Raw genomic sequence first — 27,982 nt, forward strand, 5'->3', positions numbered from 1 at the left:
GCTTTGTGAAGCTTTCCCACTTTAGTGATTCCTGGTATCTAGGAGCAATTTTTAGAAAGATTGTTTTGTAACATTTGAACCAGTGTTTTCCTTGAATGAGGATATTGAAGAACACAGAGCTGTCAGCTGATGTACTCTCGACCCAGGGTGACTACAAGAAGGACAAAGAAGAACCTGTGGAACCCCTGGGAGGAGCCAAGCACCAAAACTGCTGCTGGAAGAAAAGCTACTGAGTGGCCTCTGCAGCCACAAGTCATGCCAAGAACCCTCTCCCAGCACAAGCTCTGCCATCTCCCACAGGAGCCTATACACATCCCATTGGAAGGTGAAGGGTTTGGGATCAGCCATGGGAAGGAAAAGCCACAGTGTCCCTCCCTTCCCACTGTCCCTTCTTGTGCTGGTTCTGGACAGGCCCCGTGCCTGACCTCCCTCCCTGCAGCTACAGCTGCCAAAGCCAGAAACTTCCCATTGTTACAGCTCAACTGGTTTTCTAAAAACAAACTTTCTAGCACTTTCACACAGAGTGAATAACCTCTTTTAAAGGAGTGTTTTGGGGGCTGTAAACAAGGTTTTTACATTGTAATTAAGTGCCATTAGGAGTTCATCACTAAAATTAGCTCTTGCAAAATGAAGTTCAAATTGAAAGCATCTTTTATAATGAAGTTGTTTATTGAAAGCATTTGGATCTACCCCAGGTGTCTTCATGGAGGGGAGTTTGGGTTTTGGTTGGATTAAGACAGGATAGAATCATAAGGCAGGTCAAAGACACAGTTGCCTACATGAAGCCACAGAGGTTTTTAAATTTCTGCCAAGCAAAGAATTAGACCCACAAGAAAAAAACCCAGCCCCCCACTGGGGAGGCAGCCACAGCAGACACCATTATCCCCTGTCAAGGAGAATAATGTTTGTTAGACAGAAAGTTCTGGTCGCTTGGTTTCACTAAAATTTCCAGCCCATGTGGCAGCATTTAGACAAGTTCAGCCCATTCCCCCTCCCAAATAACCCCAACATGCTCTGCTCCCCACAGGCAGGAGAACCAGGACCAAACCCCAGCTTAAGCTACAACTGGCTGCAGGCACCAGCAGCATTTGAAGATGAAACAGGGCAAAGCACACAGGGCCCTCTTGGGATTCTCCTGCAGAACATGGATAAAAAGCTGACAGCCACGATCAGTGTTAGGTGCTTGTCTAAGAATGATCTAGTTTTCAGTTCTAGTTTTCATTCCTAATTCAGCCACCATTAAAACATGACCTTTCCTCAACAGCTTTCCCCTGGCACTGGGGACTGTGACAGAACATGAATACACTCATCTGCCAAAAATGAGAAATAACTTCAGCATGGATTGTCCTGTTGCTGGAGCTGAAGCTTCCTTTGCCTTTTTAAAGGGAGAAGGGATTATTCTGATGATTTCTGAGTTTTGATTCAATTATTTGCCAGCTCTGGTCTCACTCACAGACACTCAGCAGCCCCTGACACTGGATTCTGTAACCTGGGGAAACCACATCCATTGCTCTGCTGGGCAAACCATCTCAGGAAAAGGGAATTCACTTTGCCTCCCTCAGCCAGCACTCCAGCAGAAGCTCATTGATCTCCTGCCACACACCCCCCCAGCAGAAACACACAAGCTCTGGGAAGCCAATGGAGCTGGAAGCCAACACTGAAGGCTCAGCTTCTGCAGCAGCAGCACTCCTCAAACTCCCTCGTGAGCTGTCCTCTCCCCTCTGCTGCTCTGAAGCACTGCCCAGCACTGCCATGCAACAGTTCTGCCACTCTGCCCCTCAGTGCCACACGTCAAACAACGTGTCCCACACCAGACACGAGTTGCTCAAGCGATCTTACCCAGCAGCACAGCAGCAGCAGATCCAAATACCACAACTGGTGGCATGATCACAATATATGGCAGCATTCAGGGCATGCCACACTGGGATAAACTTTAGTTTACCAGGAGAAAAATATTACAAAGAAAGCCAGAGTATTCCAAGCTCTGCTTCTGGCTGAAGCCGCACATCACAGACCACACAGGCGTCGAACAGGCCAAGCGTTACAGAAAAATTCTCCAGAAGTGGCTTAGGAGAACCCAAGAGAGCAGGATGACAGGACAATGGCAGATTTATTTACAATAGGACACAAAGAATACATACATTAATTAAAAATTACAAAGAATACAGAGAAAACACTTCAGGGAAGGGAGAGAAATCAATGCTGGCTGAGCCTCTCCACTGGGGCAGGGGCAGAAGAAAAAAAGGAAAAAAAAAAAAATCAACGAAAATCTCAGAGAGGGACCTCAAATCAGAACTGACACAGGATTCCACAGCACAGTTGGCTCACACATCCCCTCCTCCATTTTTCCATCCATGATTCCTGGCTGATTAGACTTTGGCATGACGGGCAGGGCCGATGGAAAGGGACACAGGCCCTTGCATGGACCTGGTGGAAACTTATGGCAATTGGGGTTCAAAAAGGCCCCAAAGGCCTCCCTGGGAGCAAGGAGGGCTTTGGACAGTTTTGGGTTGGAATGATGACCTGTGGCAGCTGGTCATTGGAAGATCTTACTCCAAGAAGAAAAATTTTCACAGATGTCTCTAAAAAACCCCTCTCCTCTGTAGTCCTGGCTGAATCCAGTGAGTCTGGGGATGGAGGGAGCCTTCACTGCAACATGGAAACTTTTTACTGATAAACATCACTGAAGTGACCAAAACAAAAGAAAACAAACCACAACCCAACTTTAACCTCTTTTAAAAAGAGCTTCCCATGGTCTGATTCAGGCATCAAGCCATGGGAAAAGAAGAGCCCATGTCAGCTATCCAGGAGAGCTGGGACTGTTTTTTGTGGAGAAGAACAAAATACAGCTATGGGGTGTACACTTTTCCTGTTCCCTGGAGGTAGAGAATTTCAGAGGAGGAGCAGAGAGCAGCAAGGGCAGTCAGAGCATAGGGCCAGTGAGAGAGCCCCACTCCCAGCCATGGGACAGCTCATGGGGCCACCTGCCTCTGCCAGCCCCTCCAGCATGGCCTGCACTGCCCTTGGGCAGCTCGGGCCCAACACTTGGCACTGACACCACGGCACCACAGCCATCCCCTGCAGGCTCTTCAGGATCCCAGTGGCATTCCCAGGAAGGAGCCTGCCCTGATTCCTCACTCATCCAGAGCAGAGCTATTGACAGAACGAACTCTGGTAGTTACCTCACGCATCCTTCCAGTCCTGTATTCCAGCACAACCACGTCACTTCCACCAGGACCTTTTGTCCTGCCTTCTGCAGGAGAGGCAATCCCACCCTCCCACACGGCCTGTGCTGTCCGAGGCTGGAGGGAGCAGCGATGCTGAAGGTTGCTCAAGCTCTCTCAGGGTGAAATTGCACTTCCCAGGCTCGGAATGGCACCTCCAGCAAATTGTAAACGAGCCAAAGCCGGGACTTCGGCGATCGGAGCGCGCCGGGCTCCCGCTGGGTGAGCCTTGAGGCTCCACTTGTTCTGCCACAGTCAAGCTCCCTCTTCTGTGCAGACACGAAGGCAGGAGAAAAACCCAGTCTGATACTTGTCTGAAGAATCTCCCTGAATCCTAGAGCACCCCAGGGGCTGGAAGAAAACGTTTTCACAAGCGTTTCCACTGCTGTCTCAAATCCGTTCATCATCAACATAAAAAAAGGATGGATTAGCAAAAAGGGGGTTTACTTATACAGAGGGATATTTCTCTGCTAAAAAACTCCCTCAAATATGGAACAGGATAATAAAGTTAAAATGTAAGGTATCTACAGACCCCTTTTCCCCGCAGAAGTAGCCCAGAATCCATGTACACTGTGCCAAAGTTACATTCCAAATTGAGGAGTTAATTATTTCTCTTGTGACTCTCCCACTGGATTTTTGTTTCCTTAAAAAGAGCTGGGAGAAGATGTCCCTGTCCCTCCCGGGAGGACACGTGTTCAGAGGTGTCTGATTCCTGCTGGGGGATTCCAGCTTCAGTCGATTTTCACGGCGGCGTAGATCTTCCTCACAAACATGTAGGCTGCGTAGAAGCCAATGGTGCCCGTCAGGAGCCAGAAGGACAGGACCATGAGGGCAGTGTAGCCAAAGTACAGTAAGGAGGGAATGAACTCAACAATATCCAGCTGAAAGAGAACAGGATGAAAAAAGTCAGCGAAATAACACACACAGATGACAAACCAACCAGTGCCCTCTGCAAGGAGAGCTCTGGCAAAGGGAGGAAAACTTTCATTTTAGTCCAGCTGAAGGGAGATCCTCTTTGAGGTGGGGTCAGGGAATGCTGCTCTGCGCAAGTCCTGGGGCACCTACATCCTCCTCTCCTGTCTGGAAGGGCTGTGAGCACTGCCTTGGGCTGGCACGGGCAGGCTGGGACTCAGCAGGCCCACTGTTTCCTTTCCCAAATCCCACAGTCACCCCCAAAAACGTGGCACTTTCACCCAGGAGGAATACCTTGTTCACAAAGTAGAAGACAGCATAGATCAGCACGTAGAAGGCAGATCCTCCAGACACCAGGAAGGTCCTCCACCACCAGCGGTAATCCTGACAGGATAAAGAGCCTCATTATCCCCCCAGGACTTTCTTCTCCCCAGGCACTGCCTCAGGGAAGCTCTGACCATTCTGGGACAGGGAGAACCCCACCATCTTCAAAGGAAATCCACAATTTGGGACTGGGGAACTTCTTGTGTCACAAAAGTGTTTCCAAACCAAGAGATGTGATGCTGACAGTGAGGCTCAAAGCACCTGCTGCCCAAGGACGTGGCTCACCTTTGGTCCTGCATTTTGTTTTTATGTGGGGGGAATGGAACAGTTTGGGAACAGCTCAAAACACCCTGTGCCCAGCAAAATTCCTGGTATGAAAGCACAGTTCCCAGCCTAACAGATAACCAAGGAGCTTTAATTCCCTTTAGATTGCAGAGACATTGGGAACAATCACACCTGTGAAGCTGGGCCACACCGATCTTTGCTGAGCAGCAGCAATAATGTGATCTGTGCTTTTCCAGGAGCAAGTACCCTCTGCTACCCAAATTACAAACATGGAAATCTCACCTCAGCACAGAGCTGGAAATACACCATGACAATGCTGATCTGGGAGCAGGATACCACCAGAATTATAAACACCAGGAAGAGGAAGCCAAAAAGGTAATAGAACTGGTTCTCCCAGATTGCCTGAAATAAACACACAGCAGGAATTGATTTCCATGTTACTGTGATCAATCACTGAACATGGGACTAACTTCTGGCAGCCAGCCAGGAGAAAATGAGGAGCCCCCTCAGCCTCACCAAGTGAAAAGACAGACCTAATGCATTTCACAATGTCACTTCAGAGGATTCAGGTTGCAAGAAGGGGCACAAGGACCTCTGAGATAGCTTATTCATTCCCCTGTATCTCCCAAGCAATGGAACAGCAAATTCTTCCCCATCCATACAAGGTGAAAAATGGGTAGCAGCAGAACAGTGACTGTCTCAAGACCAGGACCCCTCCCTGATGTAATATTACAGTAAATTTTGTCTTCACCACAAAACCACCAGGAGAATCCTGTAGCTCTCCCTGGAAACTACTGAATGCCCTGGAAGAAACCAGCTCCCCCCTTCAGAGAACACAGGAATAGGAGACTGCTCCACTGGAAGGCCCCTCCCTTTCAAAAGCTTTGGCATGAGAAGAATCCCATTGAGGAGGAAAGTGGGTTAAATGCTTACACTGAAAATGAAGAACAGTTCAATGAACATGGCTCCAAAAGGCAGAATACCAGCCATGAGGATCCTACAGAGCAGAAACAAAAACCATAAGCAGCACAATATAACTGTCTGGACATTAAAAATCCCTGTAACCACACAGAACAGTCAAAGTAAAGACTTTACATTTCCAGATTACTAAATTTCACAGGCAATGGCACAGCTGCTCCCACTGTTGAGCACATACCATGGCTACAAGTACCCTTCATACCACATCCAAATTATTGATGTGGTCTCAAGAAACCCGATCTGCCATCTGTCCATGTCCAGAGAGCAGCAGGTGACACTCAGCAACCCAAGGGGACCAAGGGGAAGGGGCTTAACTCACCGTATTTCCCAGACACTGATCACTCACCCCACAAATTTGTTCATATACCACCTCTGCTCCGGGATCTGCCTGGGAATCTGATTTGTCCGTACAGGATTGTCATAGGGCTGCTTGCGAAATCCAAAGTAGTAACCCAGGTAGACCAAGGGCAAGGAGATCCCAAACCACATGCAGAGCAAGGCCACCATGGTAGGGAAAGGCACCTAGAATCACACCAAGAGCCACAGAAGTGAGGCTGACAGCTCTCCTGCCCTGGGGACTGATGTCATTGGCCAAGCCAACTTGTCACCCACTTGGAAAGGTCTGGGAAGCCAAGTGGGTCCCTATGAGCCCAGTGACCCTGTCCCAGCCAGCAGGCCCCAGGCTGAGGGTGGCACCTACCGCACCAGAGGAGTGTTTCCCCCAGATGAAGCAGTTGAGGACAAAGCAGATGCCAAAGACAACGCCCGGGTACAGCGTCGCTGTCTGCAAGAGGAACCACAGTGTAAGAGAAAGCACCTGATTCATCAGCCAGATGTTCCTATGGAATGAGTCTATGCCTGAGACAAGGCACATGTGGAGAAGTGTCCTTTTTGATACAGGACAAGGACACAGAGCTGGGCTGTGGGGAGGATCTTGGACAATCCTCTTTGCTCTAGTACATGCTCTGGTGGTGCCTTTTCTGTACAGCTACAAGGACTCAACCCACAGCTAATGTGCAGCACAGCCAGACTGTCCAGCTACCACAAACATGTGGAGCTTATCCACAGATTTTGCCATCAGCAAACCTGGATAAACAGCACAGAATATCCAAGACTCACACAAAAGGCTCCCTTCTTCCATCGATGGCCTTTCAGAGTCCGGTATAAGCGGCCAGCAAAGAATCCACCAAAAACCCTGGACAGAAACAAGCCAAGTCAATGACAATGAGCTGCTGTAGCTGGGGGGAGGCAGGACAGCACAGGGGGAAGCTGTGGAGGCACCTACCCCATGAACATGAAGAGGAAGCAGGCAGTTGTCATCAGCGCGCCCCGGCTCGAAGGCGACAGCATCCCCAGCATAGCAACAACTGCAGAGGGAAACAGGACAAGGAACAGCAGCTCTGAGGGACATGTGCTGCAGCAGCTCAAGGACAGGGGCCTGTCCCATCTGCAGCCCACAGCTGCCTGCAATCCCTGCACAGCCTGATTTCCTTCACAGCATAACGTATCCACAGCCTCCAGCACTGGCCACAGCTTTGATCTCAGCTACAGACCATGCTTCAGCCTCAGCTTCCCCAGGGATGGGAGCAGGTGCAGCTCAGCAGGCAAGGCACACCTGTGCAAAAGTCCCCCAGCCCACTATCAGCCAGGGATCACAGTTTGGCAAAGGAAATAAAATCACACAAAGCTGCTTTCAGCTGGGCAACGTCATCCAGCAGTTCATTATCTGCCCAGGCTGATGGCAACAGGAAGCAGCTTCGTGGGCCTCACTCCAGCTAAGGTGAGCACAGGGTGAAGTCAAACATCCTCGAGCATCATTCGTGTTACAGCCACCCTGTGCAACATGTGTCACTTACAGATGACAATCAGGATCATACAGAAGAGCTGAATTCCAGAACCCAGGAGAGAGCTGAGGATCATAGGATACTGTGGAGGCCTGAAGACATCTCCATGCACAAGTTTCCAACCAGATTCCTCCATAGTATCTTCCTATAGCAACAACAGAAAAAGGAGGTTATTTAGATGTGATACACTAGTGGAAATTAAGGTCCTACCACAGCCAGCCTAAGAGGTTAACTTTCCTGGATCCAGTTTCTCTATGAATTTTACCACTCTAGCCAAGAAACTTCTTTTCTCTTGGGCTAAAAACAGCTGAGACCTGAATTGTCAGTGCCAGGACACACATTTACAGAGCTTTTACATTTACATTTGCAGTCACTCCTTAGGTCTGAAGATATCCTAACTAGTATGTGATTGTTCAGGCAGAAAAAGGTGTGTGACAGCACGACACAACTGCCCATCCTGTGGCCAGGGCTCAAAGGAAAACAGGGGCAAGGGAAGAGACAATACAGCCAAGTCTGCACACAGGATCCTTCCTGGCCTGTGCTTCCCTCCCTCTAATCCCAGCCCAAGGAACAAACACATACAATGTCATCTTCTTTGTTGTAGTTGGCAATGTCCTTCCGCAGAGTCCGGATGATGATCATGCTGAGAATCCCTGAAAACAAGCACAGAGTTCAGCTCAGAGGCTCCCACATGGCTGTGCTGCTGTCATGCTGTGCAACTACATGGCTCCCACCAACACTCTGCTCTGGCTGGGAGAGGAGGTCTTGAGTCATCAGCAAAGAAAGAAACAAAACCCCAAGGAGCAGGGAAGGCAATATTCCAGCAGAAATGGAGCATTGTGGCTTTCTTGTGGGTTTTTTTACTCCCTCAATGACCCCAGTATGAGAAAGGCTGGTAACTGCCTGACCCCACAGGACACTGTTTGAACTGGGAGGCTTTAAATGGCTCCTGCCCCTTCTGACCAGGTTCAGATGTGGCCACATGCTCCTTGAGCCACCTGCAGCTAAGGCTTAAAGAAAATTCCCTGCAGATAATGGTAAAGCCTTCCCCTCCCCACACATCCACTCACCTGACAGGAAAAAGACAACCACAACCGAGTTAATGATAGAAAACCAGTGGATCTGCACGTCACTCATGGTCAGGTACGTGTCCCAGCGGGAAGCCCACTTAATGTCACTTTCCTGAAAGAACAGGAGAGTTCTTCTCACACCAGCACATTCCCAATGTCTTCCACAACTCCAGTGACAGACACTTGGAGCATCACTGCCAGCCAGCCCCCTAGTACTGCCTCACCTCCCAGTGCACAGAGTAGGTGAAGAGCAACTGGTTCTCTTTAGTAGGATCTATTTCCTGAGGGGCAGAGCCCGTGGCTTCAGGCAGGGTGCACATGCTCTTCTCATCAGCCTTCAAGTCTGTAAAGGAAAGCAGAGCACACAGTGAGCCCTTCCCTCAGGCACCACCTCTCCCACTGAGCATCACCCTGAGGGCATTGGGTTGCAGTAATTCCAGGTGGGGAAGCACTCGCTCCTTGCTCACCTGCTCTGCAGTTTGCAAAACTACTCTCCTGACCAGCAGTGGAGCACCATTAACAAGCTTTCAGGAAAGCTATGCACAGGGCTCTCCTTAACTGGAAGGATAAAAGCCAGAGGTTCTGAAGCCAAGGATCTAGACCATGAAAAAATCCTCTATTCCACATGATATGGTGAGAAACAAGACCTCTGTAGCAGTGCCTGCCCTGCCAGAGGGAGCTGCATGGGGTGATCCACACCATGAGCAACTGCCCTTCTAGACACCCTTTTCCATTGGGCTCACTGAGGTAGGAGTGCTTTCCCCTAACCATTATTTGAAATTTTCAATTCCCCAGAACAGTTCCAAACATCCTGTGTGTCCCTGAACCAGCACAGAGTGTCCCAGTCAGGGAGATCTGTGCTACAGCAAGAGCTAGAATGCCAGACATGCCTCATACCAGATGACACAGTGCAAAAAAATCCAACCCCAAAACCTCAAACTCGGATCTTTTTACAGGAATTGATTTTCCATGGATTGCAGCTCATGGATACGTCTCTATTGTTGGAACTTCCTTAATAACAAAGTGGTTTATTATTCTTGTAATTTAGACTCATTTCTGTGCCCTGTGAAGCAACAATTGGCACTATGATACATCACTGGCTTTTTGTCCATACAGGAGATTGTTCCCCCTTGCTGCCCTCCTCAAGGGTCTCTTACCTTCCAGTTTAATGCTTTGGGGAATCACCTCAAAGCGCACCACCCTGTAGGTGTGCTCCTGGCTCTCTTCCACATCCTCTCTGTGGTAGTAAAGGATGAAGGAGAGGTGGTTGTGCAGGTAGAACTGAAACAGTGACATAAAAGAAAACATCAGCACCCTATGGGAGGAAGAGGCAAAGCTGAGAAGCAACAACTGCAGAAAACAGCTTCAGTGAGGGAAAACTCAGTCTTGGGGGCACAGTGCCTTTGCTCTACTGAGGGGAAGCCACTGCATGAGCCTGTCCAAAGTTACACAGTGAATAAAAGCAAGGACTCCTAGCTTTCCCACCTTCCCACCCACCCTCTTCTGCCCTCTCTCATATTTTCACTATTAATAAAACCTTTTGGTTGCATTCCCAATTCTGATACTCTGGCAGACCTCTGACAGACACCCAGATCTCCTCCAGGCACCCTCACACAGCACCTCAGTTCTCTACCTTGTTACCATCCATAAAGCCAAGCCTATATCCATGCTCGAACTGCACATCCTTCTCCTTCTTCTTCTCCTCTTCCTCACGATTGGAGTAAAACTCCAGCCGTGTTGCCACAGGGAGGTTATCAGCAATGCTGAAAAGATCAAATTTGAACAGATTTCAGATCAAATTTGTTCACAGCACTGAATCCCCCCAACACAAACCCATGCCTCAGTGACTCACAGGTGGACATAGTAATCCTCCCTGATGCGCTCGGCGATGAGCTTGCTCTGCTCCACTGTCAGAGTCACTGGCTTGTTGGGAAAGTTGCACAGAACTTCACATTTCTTCTCCACATTCATGGAAACCTGGAAAGGTGTATTTACAATTCGGTCCCCTCGAAGAACCTCACCTGGAAAAGAGGAAAACACAGGCAGGGTTGGAGACTGACAGGCTTCCTGCTGCTGATCCTGATGCCAGGCACTGTGCAGCTGCAGGGACCACAGCAAGGCTCCTCTGCTAGCCCAGGTGCAACGATGAGATTGCAAGTTAGTACAGCTACTTTGGTGGAAGTATCAAGCCCTGCTTATGAAGCAGGTTACACGCTCTCCATCAGGACAGGCACCTCCTCTGTCCAACACATGGACACTGCTGTTTGCAGACAGCCAGCATGCAGTGAATCAGAGGAAGCACCTTCTCTCAGCTCAGCAGAAGGGACATTTGCAATTGCTTTTGCCCCTGTAAACACCCCCCTCCACTGTCTGACAGGTACACACCGAGGTTCTCAGCCTTGTAGGTGATCTTGCTGGGCTGGCAGAAGGGCAGTGAGTAGTACTCATAGGGCAGCTGGGTCCGGGAGCTCGTCAGCTTCACAGCCTGCAGGAAGAATGGAAGGATTATCCCCAGGAAAAGCTCCAGATAATTTCCTGTCCTCTCAGCATCATCCAGAAGCTGATGCTTACTTCAAGACACCTTCCATAAAGCCCACTTCCAGAAGATACTACTACTGCTACTACTATTAAAAATAGTAACAGAGACAGATGTTCCTGAGAGACTTCCAGTAGCAATTCATTCACAGAGAAACACTCAAAGAACAAAACATGGTGGTTTCACAAATTTATGTCTCAGTGGAGTCCTAAGAAACAACAAAGAGCTCAAAAGAGATTCAAGAATCACATTTCATACAATATTTCCTCAAACAAAAATTCATATCCCACTGGACCTAGAGGTCTGGCCTCCAGTGCTATGAAGAGTTCAGCAATTTTAATCTCTGCAAGGAAAGCCGGAGAGCCATCAGTCTGGGAAGACAAGGTGACCAACCACAAATATTCCTGGAGAGTTTCCACAAATCACAGGGTACAAGGGAAGTGCAGAGACATACTACAACAGCCAAGACCACAGTTGCTCTGAAAAACAGAAGTGTTTTGTAACACAGCCAAGCTTGTTTATTGGAAAAGTGCTGGCAAACACACTGACTTGCCTAAGCACTTGAGGAAGCATTTAGCTCCTGAAATCCCTTTGAGAACAGCTATTCCAAAACCGTCTTCTTCTGGGAAGCTTACTGTAGCCACAGGCAAGTCTCATTTGCTTAAAAATAGCCTATGTCTGGCAGTCTGTGGCCAAAGAGAAAACTGTGCCGTGCTTCACGTGAGAGCAGGCAACCTCAGCAGCCCCAAGGGTGCTAGATTTGCTGAGATAGAGGCCACAGCTTTAGAAAAATAAATGAAATGGGCTATAAATCACTGATGTCTGAAAGCAAAGCCTGGCTTCCTTGTGGATAGGTGCAGCAGCTCTGTCACTGAGTACCAGCAATGCTGCACAGGAACAGCACTCAGCAAGGCTGGGCTGAAAGATCTGCAAGGCTCAAGGACAAACACCTCCACCTGGGAAGAGCTTCTCATGAATTTCCCTGAAAGCACAACATGAGCAAACTGGGTACTGAGAAGGTCTGATTCAAACCTTATTCCACCATCCACCTTCCACCCAAAGGCACAATCTGCATAAGTACTTTTAGAGTCAGTATAATGCTGGAGAAATTAAATTCACTTCAAAGCCACAGTGAGAAAGGGACCCTTTTCCCAAACTGAGCAACATCTTGAGGACTTTGGTGCAACTGCTGAAGGAATTTAGTAGAAGAGATCAGGGGCAAGAGCAGGAATCATACTGGGACCTGAGCGTTGTGAACAGAGGACATATCTGAACACAAAATTTGAGCAACAGGATCCCCAAATTTAGCTTTGCAGCCCATCTTAGCTGCTATGGTTTAAAAAAAGAAAAACCCAAAAGACAAAAAACCCCCAAAGCAAACAGACTCACAGCACTGAGTTTATCCTACCTTTATTTCTACGGGGTCATTGCGGTGGAAGTTGATGGGAGCCACCCCAGGTACATAGAATGAGTCTGTGCTGTGCAACAACAGCAGCAGACCCAGCACACATCTCAGCCTTTCCTGCAAAAAGGAGAAGGGACAGTAAAATACAACAGAAACACTGGAACAGCATTAGAGATGGGCACTGGAAATGTTCATCCCAGACATTAGAAAGGCTGTGCAGTCAGGTGATTAAACAGAAATTAAATTCACAAAGGCTGTTCTTAGCTTTGTTTTGTGACCCTCATCACGTCACTTTCCACTCAGCATGTCTCTGCCTCTTCATCTGCAATTAGGAAAACTTTGGCTTTGCTCAACCATAAGAAAAATGCCATTTTCATCTGCACCATGGGGCATCAAGCAGGCCATCACTTTACTTTTCTGCTCACCCCCACTGAGCTCCCTGTGCTAGAAAACTCCATGGATTAATAGAGAAGAGGGCTGTAGCCCTGGCTCTGGATGTGTGTCAGCTCTGCACAGCAGCAGCTACCCTGCAGCTGAGTACAGATGGCTGCTCACAGGCCACTACCTGCAGAAGAGCAGTCACTGTGGAGTCAGGTGTGACACCAGTAACTGCACCAAAGGACAGTCACATCACCACTCTGCTTTCCTCACCCCTCCAGGCCACAGCACAGCTCAGTAACATGGTAAATCACTTTTTCAGCTCTTTTTTAGGGAGCAGGGTGACAAGTCAGGCTGGAAGGTTCAATCAGCACTATGGGGGTTCCAGGAGAACCCAGACCCTAACACAGGCACAGCAAACCCTTTATTTAACACACCTTGCTTGCTCCTCAGCCCCTCCCATTACCTCAGGTAACCCAGCTGAGCACGGGCAGGAAGGCTGTGAAATGAAAACCGAGCTTTAAAGAGTATTAGCCAGCAGCAGCTTGCCTGGATTAGGACATCAGCTCTGGTATCATCTCAGAGCTCTACTGACTTCAGTCCCTTCTCCTGAACTCCCTGTGTGTATGGCACCACTGGAAAACCAACAAAACCTGGTTTGGGACAACTCTTGAGCTAATGCTGCAGATGTAAGAAACCAAATCCCCACTGTCCCCGTGTGTCCTCAGCACTGTCAGTCTGTCTGACAGCACCAGAGGGAACACTCCACAGGCCAGGTGTGACAAAAAGCAGCTCTGTCATGGGGATCCTTCCTCAGGTTGGGGGAAAAAAAAAAAAAAAATCTGTGTTTATTGCCCCCACACCCCTTCTTCTTCATCACCTTCCTCCTGTCTCATTTTAAGGCAAGGAAAGTACCTGGGCCCCAAGCAGAGCATCCAGAATTAGTGGAATTGAACAGGATGGGAAAAAAAAAAAGGCAGAAATATCAGGGGGTTGAAAGTCTAAAATTTAAGATGCAAATGCTAGGCACCTACAGAAAATATGAATACTGAATCATCAGATACATGTGGCCTACCAGTACCTGAAGAGATCCTACAAGAAAAATTGAGAGACACTATAAACCACGGAGTACAGGACAAGGGAGAACAGCTTTAAACTGACAGAGTAGGGTTAGATTGTATATTAGGAAGAAATTCTTCCTTGTGAGGGTGGTGAGGCCCTGGCACAGACTGCCCAGAGAAGCTGTGGCTGCCCCATCCCTGGAAGTGTTCAAGACCAGGTTGGATAGAGTTTGCAGCAGCCTGGGATAGTGGAAGGTGTCCCTGCCCATGGAACAAGATGAGTTTTAAGGACCCTGCCAACCCAAACCACGCTGTGATTCTGTGATCTTTTCTGCTTACAAAGGGGATTTTCAGATCTATTCTAAGCATAGCCAAATACACTTGGAGCAGGCATAAAGCCCCAGCTTGGAAACACTCTCGTTAAAACTGCCTGACATTCAGTACTGATCTGCCTTTAGGCAACATGGGGCTTATTTTCTGTGCTTCACTAAATTTTGCCTTCCCAATCTTTAAAGGGAGTGCTAAGTGGCTCTCCACAGAGTAGGAAAATGTCTCCTGCACAGGGGAAGCAGTGGAAGGAATCTGTCCCTCACTGCACTCCAGGAACCTGCAGCCCTTTTCTCATTTGTCACTGAAGTGACAGACCTACACAATGTTACTCCAAAACCAGAACCACACCACTGCCACCCGTGCCCCAGCAGGCTGGGAGGTGAAAAGACCAGGACAGAACTTTGGCAGACACTCAGGAGACACATGAGCATGCAGAAGATGAAATTTTTGATGACAATTTTGGCAGAAATCAGGCTGTCTTTGCATACAGATGATGATGACTCAGGCAGCAACAGGAAAGACAAGAGGGTGACTCTGTAAAGCCTTGCCAGGAAAGAACAGTTGGTAGCAAGAAAGGGGAAAGCTGCTATGCAACAGGTGGGGAAAGCTTTGGGAGTGAAATATGAAGGAAATGCCCAGTGCAGGCTCCTGAGCTGGCAGAGCACAGGGAAGCTGAAGCCAGGGGCCTTACTCATCAGGACCTTTGTTCTTGTACTGACAAATGTGCCTCATCTTCTCCAAACAAAGGCAGCAGCTTAGAAATGGCAACATGGACACCCCCCAAACCATCTGTGTGACTCATGGGCCTGGCCAGGTGATTGTCTCACACGGGGCATTCCTGCAAGACGAGTTCTCTCCTGGGCCAGGTCAGAACTTCCAGGAGGGAGCTCTGTTTTGGTTCAGTCACAGAGCCCTGGCAAGGCCCAGACTTCCAGCAAACAGGACACACAACTTCACAGCCTTTTCCATTTACATTTCAAAAATATGCAAAAAACCCCCTCCAATGACAATCTTGCATCTGAGGTGCCAGGAAATCGTGTCATGGTGCAACAAATATGCATAACCTCAGACTGAGAAAAACCCAGCTGCAAGCAGGCAAAAATAGTTCAGATTGCCTAAACCTGATTATATTCCCATATGCAGACATGCAGGGACACCCTGTCTTAGGAGAATATGATCTAAATAAAAGGAGTAACTGCAGGAGCACAATCACCCATTCCTGTCCCTCAGATCAAAAGTTCACACACAAACCCTCTCCAAGAAGGCCCTTCTGGATAATTATCACCAGTCTTGGGGTTTGCAGACAACCCCAGGTTTATCCCATTCAGAAAGACTTAAAACAGTGAATTCACAGAAGGCTCACAAACCACACTGCCAAAACAGAGGATTTGTTCTCTAAACCCCAGTCTGACCAAGCATAAAGAGGCCCTAAAATATCCAGTTATTACCACACTTGTCCTTCCCTAGGACTTGTGGTCCCTCCAGCTACCACTGCCAGAGTCTGACATTTATTTAAGGGAAAGGGGAAGCAGCAGCTGTTCCCTCGGGCACTCTGCAACAGCTCCGGCTGCTCCAGAGGATCCATGGCCTGGCCATGTGCACCCAGGACATCCCTGCCCAGGTTACTGCCAACAACTTGAAGAAACTCTCAAGCAGCAGCAATTTCAAGCAGCAGAATTGAGCCAGTGCTGTACCAGGGCTGGTTTAGGTGTTAAGAGTTTCACAAATCACACAGGAATTGAAGAACAGAACACAGGATTTGTTCAAAGACATGAAAAGGAAGTAGGACGTGACAGTGATGGATATCATGAATTGTCCCATCTCTTTTTGGCAGAGAAAGGCAGGAGGGACATCAAAGAGCCATAATCAAGAGCTGTTAACTTTCAAAGACAGCTTTGAAGAAAAACAAGGAAAACTACCTGTGCAGAGCCATTTGTCCAAATGGATTCACACAGCTCTCCCATTCCATTCTGCTTCCTGAAGCTTTTTAAAAATGGTCACAGAAAGGGAGGAAAGCCACAACCCACTACTCTGTGAGAGCAAAAAAACCCAACAAGCTCTCTCACACATGTAACCTTCATTCTGCCCTCAGGCACATTAGCAGGACAGAACAGTGCTAATGGCACCCTGACCCTCATCCCCTTTTCCATGGGCTGCCTCCTGACACCTGTTTGGATAAGCACATCTTTATTACATCCCTGCCCTGCTCACCCTGCACTGGAGGAGCCACGAGAGCCCTTCAGAAGGAGACAAGTGCTGCATTCACATTGACTTCAGAGCTCCTTTGACACCAGGAGAGCTGCTGGCAGCCTCCTCTGCCCTTCACACAACAGAGAGCCACGAGGAAATTCCCAGTAGGACCATCCCCAGCTCTCAGAGCCAGCTGAGCACTCCCTTCCCCGTGCCTGGGGGAAAGCCAGCAGGGTATGAAGATGCTTAAAGCAAATGAAAGGAAAACCTTGGCTCTCCCAGTCTCTCCATGAGTCACCTCACAGCCCAGCCAGCAGCGACCTTTGTATCAGCACACATCCTTTATCCACACCGCTATTCCTGCAATGCACTGCCACAAAAATACCCTCTATGAAAGCAAGGAGGAAATCCGTTTGACTCCTACAAGACTTCAAGGCAGGTAACAAATGTCTCAACAGCTCGTTTTCTGCTCTGTGAGGTGGCACTGATGCCCACCAGGAACACCTTCGGGTCTCTGAGGATTCAAGGAATAATTCAATGGTAATAACAGGGATGCTGGGACGCGGGAAACCAAGCAGCTGCTCAAACCCGGACCCGACAACCGCCACCAAACATTTGTGAAACCACACAGAGCAACAGGCTCCGTGCCTGGCGCCAGCCGCGGGCCCAGGCTGGCAGCTCGGAAGGGAAGGCAAAGGACGTGCCGGTCCTCCCTGCAACCCACACGGCTGCGAGCCCCCGCCCGGCCCCTCCTGCCCCGACACCGCCGGGAACAGCTCAAGGGAGCCAACTTTGCTGCCGAGGGAGCGCGGGGCAGGCGGGACAGGAGCCCTCTGGGCTCCCCTGGGCCCCGAGCGGCGGCCCGAGCCCTGCCCTCCACAGGTGACACCGCCGGGAGACGCGGGGCAGCTGCAAGGCCCCGGGCGGGACCGGGAAGCCTCCTCCGCCAAGGGGCCGGGCCCGCATCCCTCCCAGCGCGGTGCAGATCCGGCCGCAGCCCCCGAAGCGAGCCCCGCGCCCGGAGCGCCGCCGGTCCGGGCCGGGCACAGCGGGCGGGACGCGGGAGCGGGCCGGGCCCCGCCGCACTCACCATCGCCGCCGACGCCGCCATCTTGGATCCACGTGTCGGCGCTGACGTCACCGGAAGCGGCGCGCGGTTGGCTGCGGGGCCGATCGCCATGGCGACCGCGGCGGCCGGGCAGGACAGCGCCGGGCGGCCGCGCTCCGCGCTACCGGGGCCGGGCCCAGCGCAGCCCGGGATCGGCACAGCCCTCCTGCCGGGCGAGTCGGGGCGGGGGTCTCCGCTCCGGTCCCCAGCGGGTCTCCGGCCCCGCGGAGCCGGCCGGGGAAGGGGCGGGCCGCACCGCCATCTTTACTGAGGGCAGCGGGCTTTGCACGGGGAGCGGGCGCGACGCTGCGGCCGCCATCTTTGGTGAGGGCGGCGGGGCCGGGACGTGCCCGGAGCGTTCCGAACCTCCCGGTTCCTCCCGGTCCCTGCGGTGCCACCCGGGCGGTCCGCGGCCCGAGGCCTGATCAGAGGGCGCTGCGGATCTGCCCGGCTGTGGGCCCCGGCTTATCCGCGTCTCCCCCGCCCGGGCTGCGGAGCAGCAGGAACGGCCAGGTGAGGAAAGGTTGATAAATATTTTATTGATTTAAAAATAAAAGATCCCAAAGCAGAAGCGATGGCGTTTGCCTCTTGGTATCAAAAATGTAATCACAAGCACCAGTCTCCCTCCTGTAAGAGGTACACGGCTGTCTTAAAAAAAATACTGTTTACTCCTTTTCCCCAAATAACCTAATGAAATACTAAAAATAAACAGTAACATAAAGTGAGTGTGCAGGGAGCACCCGGCCATTTGCTGACACTGCAAATGCCCCAACAGACAACAAATGCTGCCTATAAGCTTTGCCATGGGGGAGAAGATTCCTTTTGCCTTTGGCTTTGGGCTCCAGAGGTTCCTCCCAAGGCAAGTAGAGGGGGATCCATGCAGGGATGGCCTGGAAAAGTCCTGTCTATGTCCATCTGCCCCTGTGGCATAGCCTCAGGAAACCTGCCCTCTGCACAGGGGCTGCCATGAAAATACTGGGGAAGGAAACCCAGGAGGGAGAGAGGAGGACAAGAGTCCGTGACATCCAAACCCCAGGATCCTGTGCTGATGATGAGCCCAGGGGCTGCACTGCAGCGTGCCCTGGGGGAATCCCCTGGGATCAATCACACAGGGAGCACAGGCACTGCAGGGCATTTCCCCAAGGCCAGCACCTAAGGCACATACTTCTACAGAACAATGTGATAAAATCTCAGAAGGATTAAAAAAATACTGATCTGGGTTTTTCCTTGCATCAAAAGCAGGCCTGGTCCCATCCCTGTCCATCCTCCTGGGGTCTGGGCATTCACTGTCCAGCCAGCACTTCCTGGAGCCACTGCCCCACGGACATTCAGGCTGCTGGGAAAGGCACAAGGTGTGGCCACGTCTCTTCCCCCTCCATCATGTGCTCCTCCAGCCCAGCCACTCCAGGAAGGCTGTGGTTCCTGGGCCAGGCTGGCAGGGAAGGCAGGGCACAGGTGAAACAGGGAAGAGCTGGAAGTGTCCGCCCCAAGCAGCCCATGCTAGGGCTCCTGCTGGTACTGGCTCTCTGTCGCAGTGAAGAAATCCTCCAAAACGCTCTGTAGGTACTCAAAAGTGGGGCGATCCTCGGGTCTGATCTTCCAGCACCTCATCATGATGTCATAGAGCTCCTCAGGACAGTTTTCTGTGCGGGGCATCCGGTAGCCACGCTCCAGAGCCCTGATCACCTCCACGCTGGACATCCCTGGAAAACAGGGGGGACAGGAGAACATCACTGTTTTATCACTGGTGTCTTTAAAAGCCATAAAATCCCCAAACCCAAAACTTCTCTCCTTTTGGGCAATGTTTCCAGGAAGGGAAAAGTGATTAGAGAGGCTAAAAGTGGTTAGTGGAAAGGGGGAACTCTTCCTGGTCAGGCAAACATGGACAAAGGAGATGCTGGGTTATTGTAGGATGGAGTTTTGTGCCACAGGACAGATGGGGTTTATAATCACTTTGTATAAATTAAAATCACTTTGTATAAATTAAAATGCTAAGTCTGTGATGAGCCATTGCTTCCAATGAAAAGTCAGTTTGAGGGCAGAGCTGCTCCTCAGAGCAGCCTGTTGTGCCACCCCAGATCCACCATGGTCCATTTGTGGTAGCATTTACAGAGTAATTCCTCATTGAAAAAGGTACCAAAATAATTATTAGTATAAAATACAGAGTGGTGCCTAATTATAAGGATTTACAGGGTTTTCCCATGGAGCTGGAGGAGCTCAGGTCACGCGCATGGGGCACAGAAGGTGGAATGTGTCTTTTGGAATCAGATTAGAGGAGGCATTTCACCTCCTTACCTGGGTAGGGGATGCGTCCATAGGTAACGATCTCAGTCAGGAGGACCCCAAAGGACCAGATATCTGATTTTATAGTGAAAGATCCGTAGTTGATGGCTTCTGGTGCAGTCCATTTAATGGGAAACTTGGCACCTGGGCAAAGAGATCCAATGGGAAACATGAGCCCAACCCCAACTGCTGAGAAATGGGTGGTGAAATATGGGGAACAAGAAACAAACAGAAGAGGAACAAGTGAAGTGATGCAAATGAGAGGAGCTTCCCTCTGCCATGTACCCAGCACATCCCTCCTGGGGTCAGGACCACCGTGGTGGCCAAGGGGCCCTAAGGGAATCCCCCAACCTTTCACCCCCAGCACCTTCCCGGGCCGTGTACTCGGTGTCCTCAATGACCCTGGCCAGCCCAAAGTCTGCAATCTTGCACACCAGCACTGCTGACACCAGGATGTTGGCAGCTCTCAGGTCTCTGTGGATGTAGTTCCTCTTCTCAATAAAAGCCATTCCTTCTGCAATCTGCCACAGGGGAACAAGGCAAATGCAAACAGGCTGATTGAAATAACACATACACACCCTCAGTACCAAAGAAGTAAACTGCTTCTGGCCAGCTCTCAGAAAAGGTGAAAGGAGGCTGAGCCACGGCAGGAGATGGATGTCCCATCCCTGGAAGTGTTCAAGGTCAGGCTGGACAGGGCTTGGAGCAACCTGGTCTAGTGGAAAGTGTCCCTGCCTGTGGCAAGCAGTTGGAATGAGATGAGCTTTAAGGTTCCTTCCAACCCAAACCATTCTGCGACTTTCCTGTGTGTAAACTGCTCTCCAAGCAGGAAATCCCTTACAGAAGAGGTTGGGGTTTGGGTGAGCAGCCCAACAATGACACCTTTAAGCTGCTGTGAGAAAATCATGTGGTCACCAGAGTGTGTGAGTGTTTGCAGGGCAAGGTGTAAGTGGGCTTCATCCACAGCAATGAGGATGTGGAGGAGGAGCAAATAATTCTCTGCTCAGGGAAGACATGAGACCAGTCTCCAAATACACCCACAATGGCTCAGTAATTGCTGCAGAAAGGGTCAGCATCCAGAGCTTCCTTAGCCGGGGCAGAAAAGCATAGGGGAAGATGCCTGAGTTCTTCCAGACTAGTTTCTGAAGAGTCAGCTCTGCCTGTGGACAGGATGGCTGTGATGGCCCCTGACAATCCCCCCTCACCCCTGTGCCTTCTGAAGTCCCTGCACTCAGTGCTGTGTGTGCAAGTCTCAGCCCTGATCAGGCAGAGGTGACCTGGTGTGTGCACAACCAAACTCCAAAGCTGTCCTGTTACCCCATTCTGGATGTGACCAGAATCCAGAATGTGAAGGGGCTGGAGCAGCCAGAGGGGAGACCCTCCCTCCTTATCACAGCCACACAAGCTGTGGGTGAGGTGCAGCTCCCACAGAGCTCTCCCCACTAAATACAGAAGTAGCCAGGCAAGAGCGGAAGGATCATTTCCATGACCACAGATGCATTTCTGCCCGCAGTGACTCAGCCCCAGCACAGGGGCCAGGCTGCTGCCTGCCCATGACAGCCCTTCAGCCTTTGCTCCCCAGAGCTGCTCCAAGCAGCCCCTCAGAGCCGTGGGCCAAGCTGGGGTTGGCACGAGGCAGCTTGCTGAGAGCAGATGGTGCAGGAGTGCACAGCTGATGCTCAGACCCCAGCACAGCCAGCTCCAGCAGCCAGTGACCTGGTCTCAGCCCACAGCGCTCCCATCCTGGTTTTCCTATTGCTCAGGTGCCTCTATGAAATATTGGAGCTCAGCACAAAGGGTCCCTGGGTTCAGTCCTCACCCAGGGGCACTGCAGAAGCAGCAGGGACTCAGTGGTTGTGCAAAAGGCTGCACGTGAAGTGATTAACAGCCCCTTCTGCTGTACTCAAAGTCAGCTCCTGAAAATATCTCTGGAATAATTATCTCTGAGTCCTCCTGCCTCTCCAGCTGCTTTCCCCTGCTGTGACAGCCCTCTGGTGACTTTATTGAACCACAGCCCTTCCGTAGGCATTCCCCTGGGGCAACACAGCCTGCTATGCTCCCTCCACTGGCTCAGCCTCTTGGGTATTGGGAGCACACAGGATCATGCTGCAGGATTCCTGTTAAACCCACAGGGATTCACACCACAGTGGTGCTGTCCTGAAGCAGTGCTGGGGGTGGGGTGGGTGTGTGGCCATGCTGGGTTTGTGGGGCTTTGGCCAAGTATGCAGGTAAGATTTGCAGGTAACTGTCACAGCAGCAGCAAATTAGAAATTATAGTTACCAGTATCAATAGTTATCAATTATAGAAATTGATAACATTGCCCTGGGCTTGCTTGGGCCACACCAACCAGCACCAGCACATTCCAAAGAAGGGACTGTGCAAATGTGAGCTGTGGAAACAAGCCCCATCCTCATCCCCACTTTCTCCACAAAGCAGAGTCACCCATGGGCTGTGAGGGCTACAGGAACCGTGGCAGACATAGAGGTCAGTAGCCAATCCTCTCCAGGATCTGTGCAGCTCTGCTGTGCACTGCTCAGGTGCAGGTGGGCTGGCTGAGTGCTGCAGATACTGGCGTGGTGAGGGGAAGCTTCCACTTCTCCTTTCACACAGCCCTGCTCCTGTGAGGCCAGCGGGATGGGGATGGTGAGCAGGCAGTGGCTGCCCACAGGAAACCTCACTGCATCCCCAGCACTGCTCAGGCTAGGCTCCTGGCTGGCCCTGCACAAGCTCCAGGTAAGTTCCCAGGCTCCTCACTCACCCTTTTTAGGGGTGCAAGGGGCACTCAGAGCTAGGGAAGGTCTGCTCCTTCCTCACCTGGGCAGAGAAGTCAATCAGCTTCGGGAGTGGCAGCTTGTGCCCCTCATCACTCTTCAGGAAATCCAGCAAGCTCCCTGCAGACAGGGAAAGGTGCCAGGGCTGTTGGTTTAGCTGGAGCCTGCACCCACCCTTAGGGTCCCAAGGAGGCAATCAGGACAAGGGGACACTAGAAACACACTTGATCCCCCATCCCACTCCCATGGATAGGCTGAGGGGAGAGCACCAGTGCAGGCTCCCTCCTGCCTTGCAGAGTGCTTGTACTCATCTGTCCCCTCTTAGGTGTCCCTCCTCTCCCAGTGCTGTCACCACATCCCCTCTCCCAGCGCCCTGCCCCACAGCTGTGGCAGGAGCAGAAACTGCTCCCAGAGTCCTGGGAGCTGGTGCAGAGCCCACAGCTGAGCCTGGAGATGTGGAAGTGATTGATCCTGCACCATCCCAGGGAGCCTGAGTGCCCACAGACTTCACTCAGGATGCAGATTGCACCTTTCTCCATGAATTCGGTGATGATGAAGATGGGCTCCTCCCTGGTGACCACTGCATGGAGCTTCACCAGCTTGTCGTGCTGCAGAGTCTTCATCAGGTTTGCCTCCTCCAGGAAGGCTTCCACGGACATGCTGCCTGGCTTCATGGTCTTCACTGCCACCTTGGTGTGCTTGTTGTAGGTGGCTGGGGGTGGCACAACAGAGCATTCCCACACTGCCCCGGGAGCACTGGGCTTTGGAGCCAAAGTCCCAGCCCTGCTGAGCTGCTGTGGGAAGGTTGGAGGCCACACACAGCCCAGGGCTGTCCCCACATGCCCAGCCCCAACCAGCCCCTGCATTAAGGCAGGGTCACCTCCATGTCCCTGTGCTTCTCTCCCTCAGGCCACTCCCTCCCTGCCTTTTCCACCCCACCACCCTCTACCTTCTCACACATCCCCCACCCTTCCTCCTTCACCATCACCTTCATCATCCTCCCAGCCACCTCCCCCTGACTCTCACCCATCCACACTTCTCCGAACTGCCCGGCTCCCAGCTTCCTCTCCAGGCTCAGTGACTCCCGGGGGATCTCCCAGGCATCTTTCTCCCAGGGCTTCTGTGGTTTGGGTACTCGGCAGGGGTGGGTGAGCTTCTGGCACAGCCCATCGCTCTGACCTGGGGGAGCATCCAGGGCCATCAGCCAGCCTGTCTCACTGCCACACTGTGCTTCAAGGGGAGTTCTGGCCACCTTGGGTGTGCAGGGACACCAGCACCACAGCTGTGACAGCCAGCCATGGCAATAGGGGAAGGTCTGGAAGTCACTGCATGTTGCAGTCAGAGCCCAGGGGTGATGGGCAGGAGCCCCTCAGCCTCCGGACACCCCCAGCTGCCCGCCTGCCTTTGGGAAGGGGGGCCGGGCACCCCAGGGCTCACCCTTGTAGTGCTGGACCAGCTCCTGCAGCGTGTTGAAGTTGTTCCGAGGGGAGATGTAGAAGCCACCGCTGTCCAGAGTCCGGATCTTGTAATGCTTCACTGCCCCGCCCCGCAGCTCGTCCCCGTCCCGCACCGAGAGCGAGTAGGAGCCTGCGGGGAGGGGACAGCTGGCACCTCCCCCGGGAGCACATTCCTGCTGCCCCTGGCCATCCCGGCTGCACAGAGCATCGCCCAGCGGAGCCAGCAGCACCCGTCCCACCGTGCTGCCACCACCCTTCAGCCCCAGGCCTGCTCCCAAACACCCAAAGCAGCCCCAAAGGGACACATCCCCCATCCCTGCCCTGCAGTGGATGTGGCAGCACCACAGGCCATTGCAGGGGCAGCTCCAGGCAGAGCATGGGCCCCCCAGTCCCTCCCTGCAGCACAGCACATCCCCAGGGCTGGGGAGGGAGCTCCTCTTCCAGGCAAAGGTGGATGAGGGCAGCCCTTTGGGCAGCTGCTCCCCACCATTGTGCTATGGACACCCCTCACACCTTTGGTTGTCTCGCTGTCCCTTATCATGAAGGAGCCAATCATGTTCCCAGGGCCAAGGAGCTGCCGCTCCGCATCCTTGCGGCTGACATCCTTGAAAAACCACCTGCAGCAGGGAACGAGGGAACCCAGCCATGCTGGAGTGGGGCAGGGCTGGGGGCAGGACAGGAGGCAGGAACAGGGACAGTGGCAGTGGGGAGGGGTGGGACAGCGTGGGGCCAGGATCTGCACACAGGGATGGACTCACTCCTCTGTCTCCAGCGAGTTGTCTTGGGCAACATAATTGCTGGGGATGAAGCCTTCACGTCCTGTCACCAGCGACCGTGCTTGCCACCATTCCCCTGACCTGTGACAGAAGTGGCATTGGGTTGGCTCCTGGCACCTGGACCTGGCACCAGAAGCTCCTCCAGGGCAAAGTCCAGAAAAAAATCCCAACGGGGCCACACAAGCCATGAGGAGAGGGGTCTGCCAGCAGCACTTACTTCTCCAGGACCTTCATCCGCTCGCCCTTCTGGAAGCTGAGGTCCCCAGCATTCATGGCCTCGTAGTCGTAGAGCGCCAGCACCACGCTGTCCCCTAGGCCTGCAGCGAGGGAGCTCCCTGGGCACCCTCCCCATGCTGGGATGGGGTGCCCAGCCACTCCTGCCACGAACACTGGCCAGGACATTGGCCAGGACCCCCACAGCCCCAACACCTCCACCTTCATCATGTCATCTCTGGCTCCTCAGGGGAGCCCAGAGCTCCCATCCCTCCAGGACTGGCAGTGCTCACCCCTAGGTCAGAGAGGATCTGCCCCACGCTGCCTCCAACCCCCTGCACCCCCTTGCAGCCCCCTTGTACCTACCATCCTCGGGCAGGGGCACAGCCATGCTGGGGACATTGGTGTTCTGGAAAATGCAACAAAACCACAGAGTGACATCAAAGGTGGCAGAGACCCGTTTCCCATGGGGGGTCTTGGCCCCAACAGCAATGGCAGGAGCAGGAGGGCACCCAAGGGGCAGCACCAGCACCACTTGACATGACAACCCACCCAGCATCAGCATCTCCACCCCCTCCCAACACCTTCCTTTTTCTCCCTTTCTCCATAATTCCTGGATTCCCATCAGGTCCACTCTGTGCTTTGTTTCAGTGTGGCCTGGGCTCCCACCCCATAGCCCAGTCCCTGTCCCAGGGCACTGCCAGTGCCCTCAGCCGGCTCCACTCTCAGTGCTGGTGGCACTGCTGAGAAGAGGGATGAAGCCCCTGTGACAGCTGAGCCCTGAAATCTCTCATCACTCACCCTCTTGTTGGTGGCTGTGGGGTCCCTCACATAGTGGCCCTGATGGATGGTGGGGCCAGCATCAGGATCAGGGTCAGTTTTTGTCATCTTCTCTTGGCCGCCAGCTTCCTTTGACCTCACACAACCCATGCTGCAGCCAAGGAAAGGGAAGTGAGGCCATTGCAACAGAGGTGAAAGCCCCACTCCAGCCCCAGTCCAGCCCTGTTCCCATCAGCTCCCCACAGCACAGGGCCCCAGTGCTCTGCTGTGACAGGGAAACTTTGCTCCTCCCACAGCTTCTGGGCACTGGGGTGCCCAGTGACACTCCAGAGGAAAAGGGAACTCCTGGAGATGTCATTGGAGGTGAGGTATGGGGAGACAACAGCAGCAGCCATGGAGCAGCTTCCCTGCCCTTGGGGGATGCGGGACAGGGGGCAGGCACGGGGCACCATGGCAGCAGAGTCACACTCAGCATCTTCTGCACAGAGGGGCCCTGATCATGGTGAGCTTTGCTTGGGGATTCCCACAGAGCACCCCTGGTGCCCATGGCCCTCCCATCACCACAGGTCAGCACTCCACACTGTGCTCCCCTGATCTCTGCTGGGTGGGAGCTGCCCCAAACAGCCAGTCCAGGGCAAAGACAAATGCTCAGCTTTCTCAAGCACACCAAGAAATTCAGTGGGAAATAAAGCTGCAAGAAGCAGCAAGAGTGGTAAACCCCTTGCAAATGAACTTCCCTTGGCCAGGGAGACCTGGGTGCAGAGAAAGCAGAAGGTGCTGGCGGTGACAGTGAAGGAGGAAGCTCAGGGCTGAACCCTCGACGTGCACAGCACAGCTCTTGAGGAACATCACTGTCACCCCCACAACAGCCCATGGTCATTCCTTGTCTTTCCCTGCTTGCCAAAGCCTGGGTCAGGCCTGCTCCTGAGGGCAGAGCAGGAGCAGCGGTGGCAGCCAGGACAGCTCATCGCCCTCACTGGGCACAGGCTGGGGACTGTGCCAGATCCATCCTGGCAAACCCACTGGTGCCCAGTTTAAACTCAGACGTGGCTCAGACCATCACTATGCAGGTATTTGCTGTTCCTGTCCTACTCCATCCAGCCCTACAGAGCACAAAAACTCCGGGCGGTCCAAGGGTCATTCCCCCCCAGCTCCTGTGGCATAGCTGGCATTCCTGATGTGTCCCACCCTGGAGAGTCAGGTCCCAGGGCTCACGCGGTGTCCCCAGCCCTGAGGACCAGGTTGGAAGAAGGTGCCCTCGTTGCCGGCACGAGGCTGCCCGCAGCCCCCTGCCCTTGCCCGTGCCTTCGGTCCCCGACAGCGCCTGCAAAGCCACCGGCAGGGACCCCCTCGTCGGGGCTGCACCAGAACCCCTGAGATTCCCGGCCATCGCCTCATCCCGGCCACCCAGGGTCCGCCGCTCTGCCCGGGACCGGCCCGGGGCGGGGTCGGACCCCCCGGGCTGCCCGGGACCGGCTATGGGGCTCCCTCGCCGCCCTCGGGGCTCCGCTCACGCTTCGGATCCCGGAGCTCTCACCTTCGCTGCCGCCCTGGGGCACGTCCCCGCCGCCGGTCGCGCTTCCAGTCCCCGTCGCGGAGCCCCGGCTGCCGCCGCCGTTCCGCTCAGCCCCGCTGCTCTCCCGCCGCCTGCCCGGTACGGCCACGCCCCTCCCGGTGCGGTCCCGCCCCCGACTCCGACGGGGCGGGTGCGGCCGGTGCCTCCCGTGCCGGGCTGCGAGCGGGGAACACCATCCCACGAACCCCACCCGCAGGGACATCCCAGCCTGAGTGATCCCACTGCCCTGAGGGACCCCCGACGGATGCCAGAGCCCGTCTGTCCGTCTGCCGTCCCCGGGACACCGGACGGGTTTGGATCCCGCACCCCGGAGCAGCCCCAGGATGTTTACCCGCCTGATGCAGGGCCATGAAGGGCGGGGGCACCGGGGGAGCACAGGACACGGCCTCAGCCTGGGTCTCTGTCCCAGGAAGGAGAAAAGAAAGCCCTGAGCGTCAGTGATGGGATGCAGGACATGAGGGTGTCCAGGGCACACTGGGG

General features: G+C 52.9%; 2 protein-coding genes across 2 annotated transcripts; both read right to left on the minus strand.

Moving 5' to 3' along the window:
- Positions 1 to 2,091: 2,091 nt before the first annotated feature.
- TM9SF4 (transmembrane 9 superfamily member 4) lies at positions 2,092 to 17,743 on the minus strand. Its single transcript, XM_071446960.1, has 18 exons — positions 17,628 to 17,743; positions 12,582 to 12,695; positions 11,023 to 11,122; positions 10,490 to 10,658; positions 10,271 to 10,400; positions 9,795 to 9,918; positions 8,862 to 8,980; positions 8,638 to 8,749; positions 8,150 to 8,220; positions 7,580 to 7,712; positions 7,009 to 7,090; positions 6,843 to 6,918; positions 6,424 to 6,507; positions 6,070 to 6,245; positions 5,679 to 5,742; positions 5,028 to 5,147; positions 4,431 to 4,520; positions 2,092 to 4,105 (listed from the first exon to the last, which is right to left on the minus strand). Exons 1-18 carry the CDS (start codon positions 17,715 to 17,717, stop codon positions 3,956 to 3,958), a joined length of 2,004 nt encoding a protein of 667 aa, XP_071303061.1. The 5' UTR covers positions 17,718 to 17,743; the 3' UTR covers positions 2,092 to 3,955.
- A 421-nt stretch (positions 17,744 to 18,164) lies between these two features.
- Positions 18,165 to 27,682, minus strand: HCK (HCK proto-oncogene, Src family tyrosine kinase). Its single transcript, XM_071446961.1, has 13 exons — positions 27,464 to 27,682; positions 25,948 to 26,077; positions 25,513 to 25,555; positions 25,151 to 25,250; positions 24,916 to 25,014; positions 24,671 to 24,774; positions 24,138 to 24,287; positions 23,727 to 23,879; positions 23,230 to 23,412; positions 22,744 to 22,820; positions 20,296 to 20,449; positions 19,941 to 20,072; positions 18,165 to 19,348 (listed from the first exon to the last, which is right to left on the minus strand). The coding sequence occupies exons 2-13, from the start codon at positions 26,074 to 26,076 to the stop codon at positions 19,146 to 19,148; spliced, it is 1,527 nt and encodes a 508-aa protein (XP_071303062.1). The 5' UTR covers position 26,077; positions 27,464 to 27,682; the 3' UTR covers positions 18,165 to 19,145.
- Between the last annotated feature and the right edge of the window lie 300 nt (positions 27,683 to 27,982).

The sequence above is a fragment of the Agelaius tricolor genome, unplaced genomic scaffold, assembly GCF_023055355.1.
Source record: "Agelaius tricolor isolate 1412-34295 unplaced genomic scaffold, bAgeTri1.0.p SCAF_23, whole genome shotgun sequence".
Classification (NCBI taxonomy): Eukaryota; Metazoa; Chordata; class Aves; order Passeriformes; family Icteridae; genus Agelaius; species Agelaius tricolor.

Bases quoted from the DNA above. Each gene is read 5' to 3' on its own strand.
- TM9SF4 (XM_071446960.1), bottom strand. From the start codon at position 17,717: ATGGCGATCGGCCCCGCAGCCAACCGCGCGCCGCTTCCGGTGACGTCA. The intron at 8,981-9,794 runs GTAAGAGACCCT...TTTCCTTTACAG, and splicing joins CCAAAGCATTAAACTGGAAG to ACTTGAAGGCTGATGAGAAG. The intron at 4,521-5,027 runs GTGAGATTTCCA...TTATCCTGTCAG, and splicing joins ATTTCCAGCTCTGTGCTGAG to GATTACCGCTGGTGGTGGAG.
- HCK (XM_071446961.1), bottom strand. From the start codon at position 26,076: ATGGGTTGTGTGAGGTCAAAGGAAGCTGGCGGCCAAGAGAAGATGACA. The intron at 25,556-25,947 runs GTGAGTGATGAG...TGCATTTTCCAG, and splicing joins CCACAGCCACCAACAAGAGG to AACACCAATGTCCCCAGCAT. The intron at 20,073-20,295 runs GTGCTGGGGGTG...CTCTTTGCCCAG, and splicing joins CGAGTACACGGCCCGGGAAG to GTGCCAAGTTTCCCATTAAA.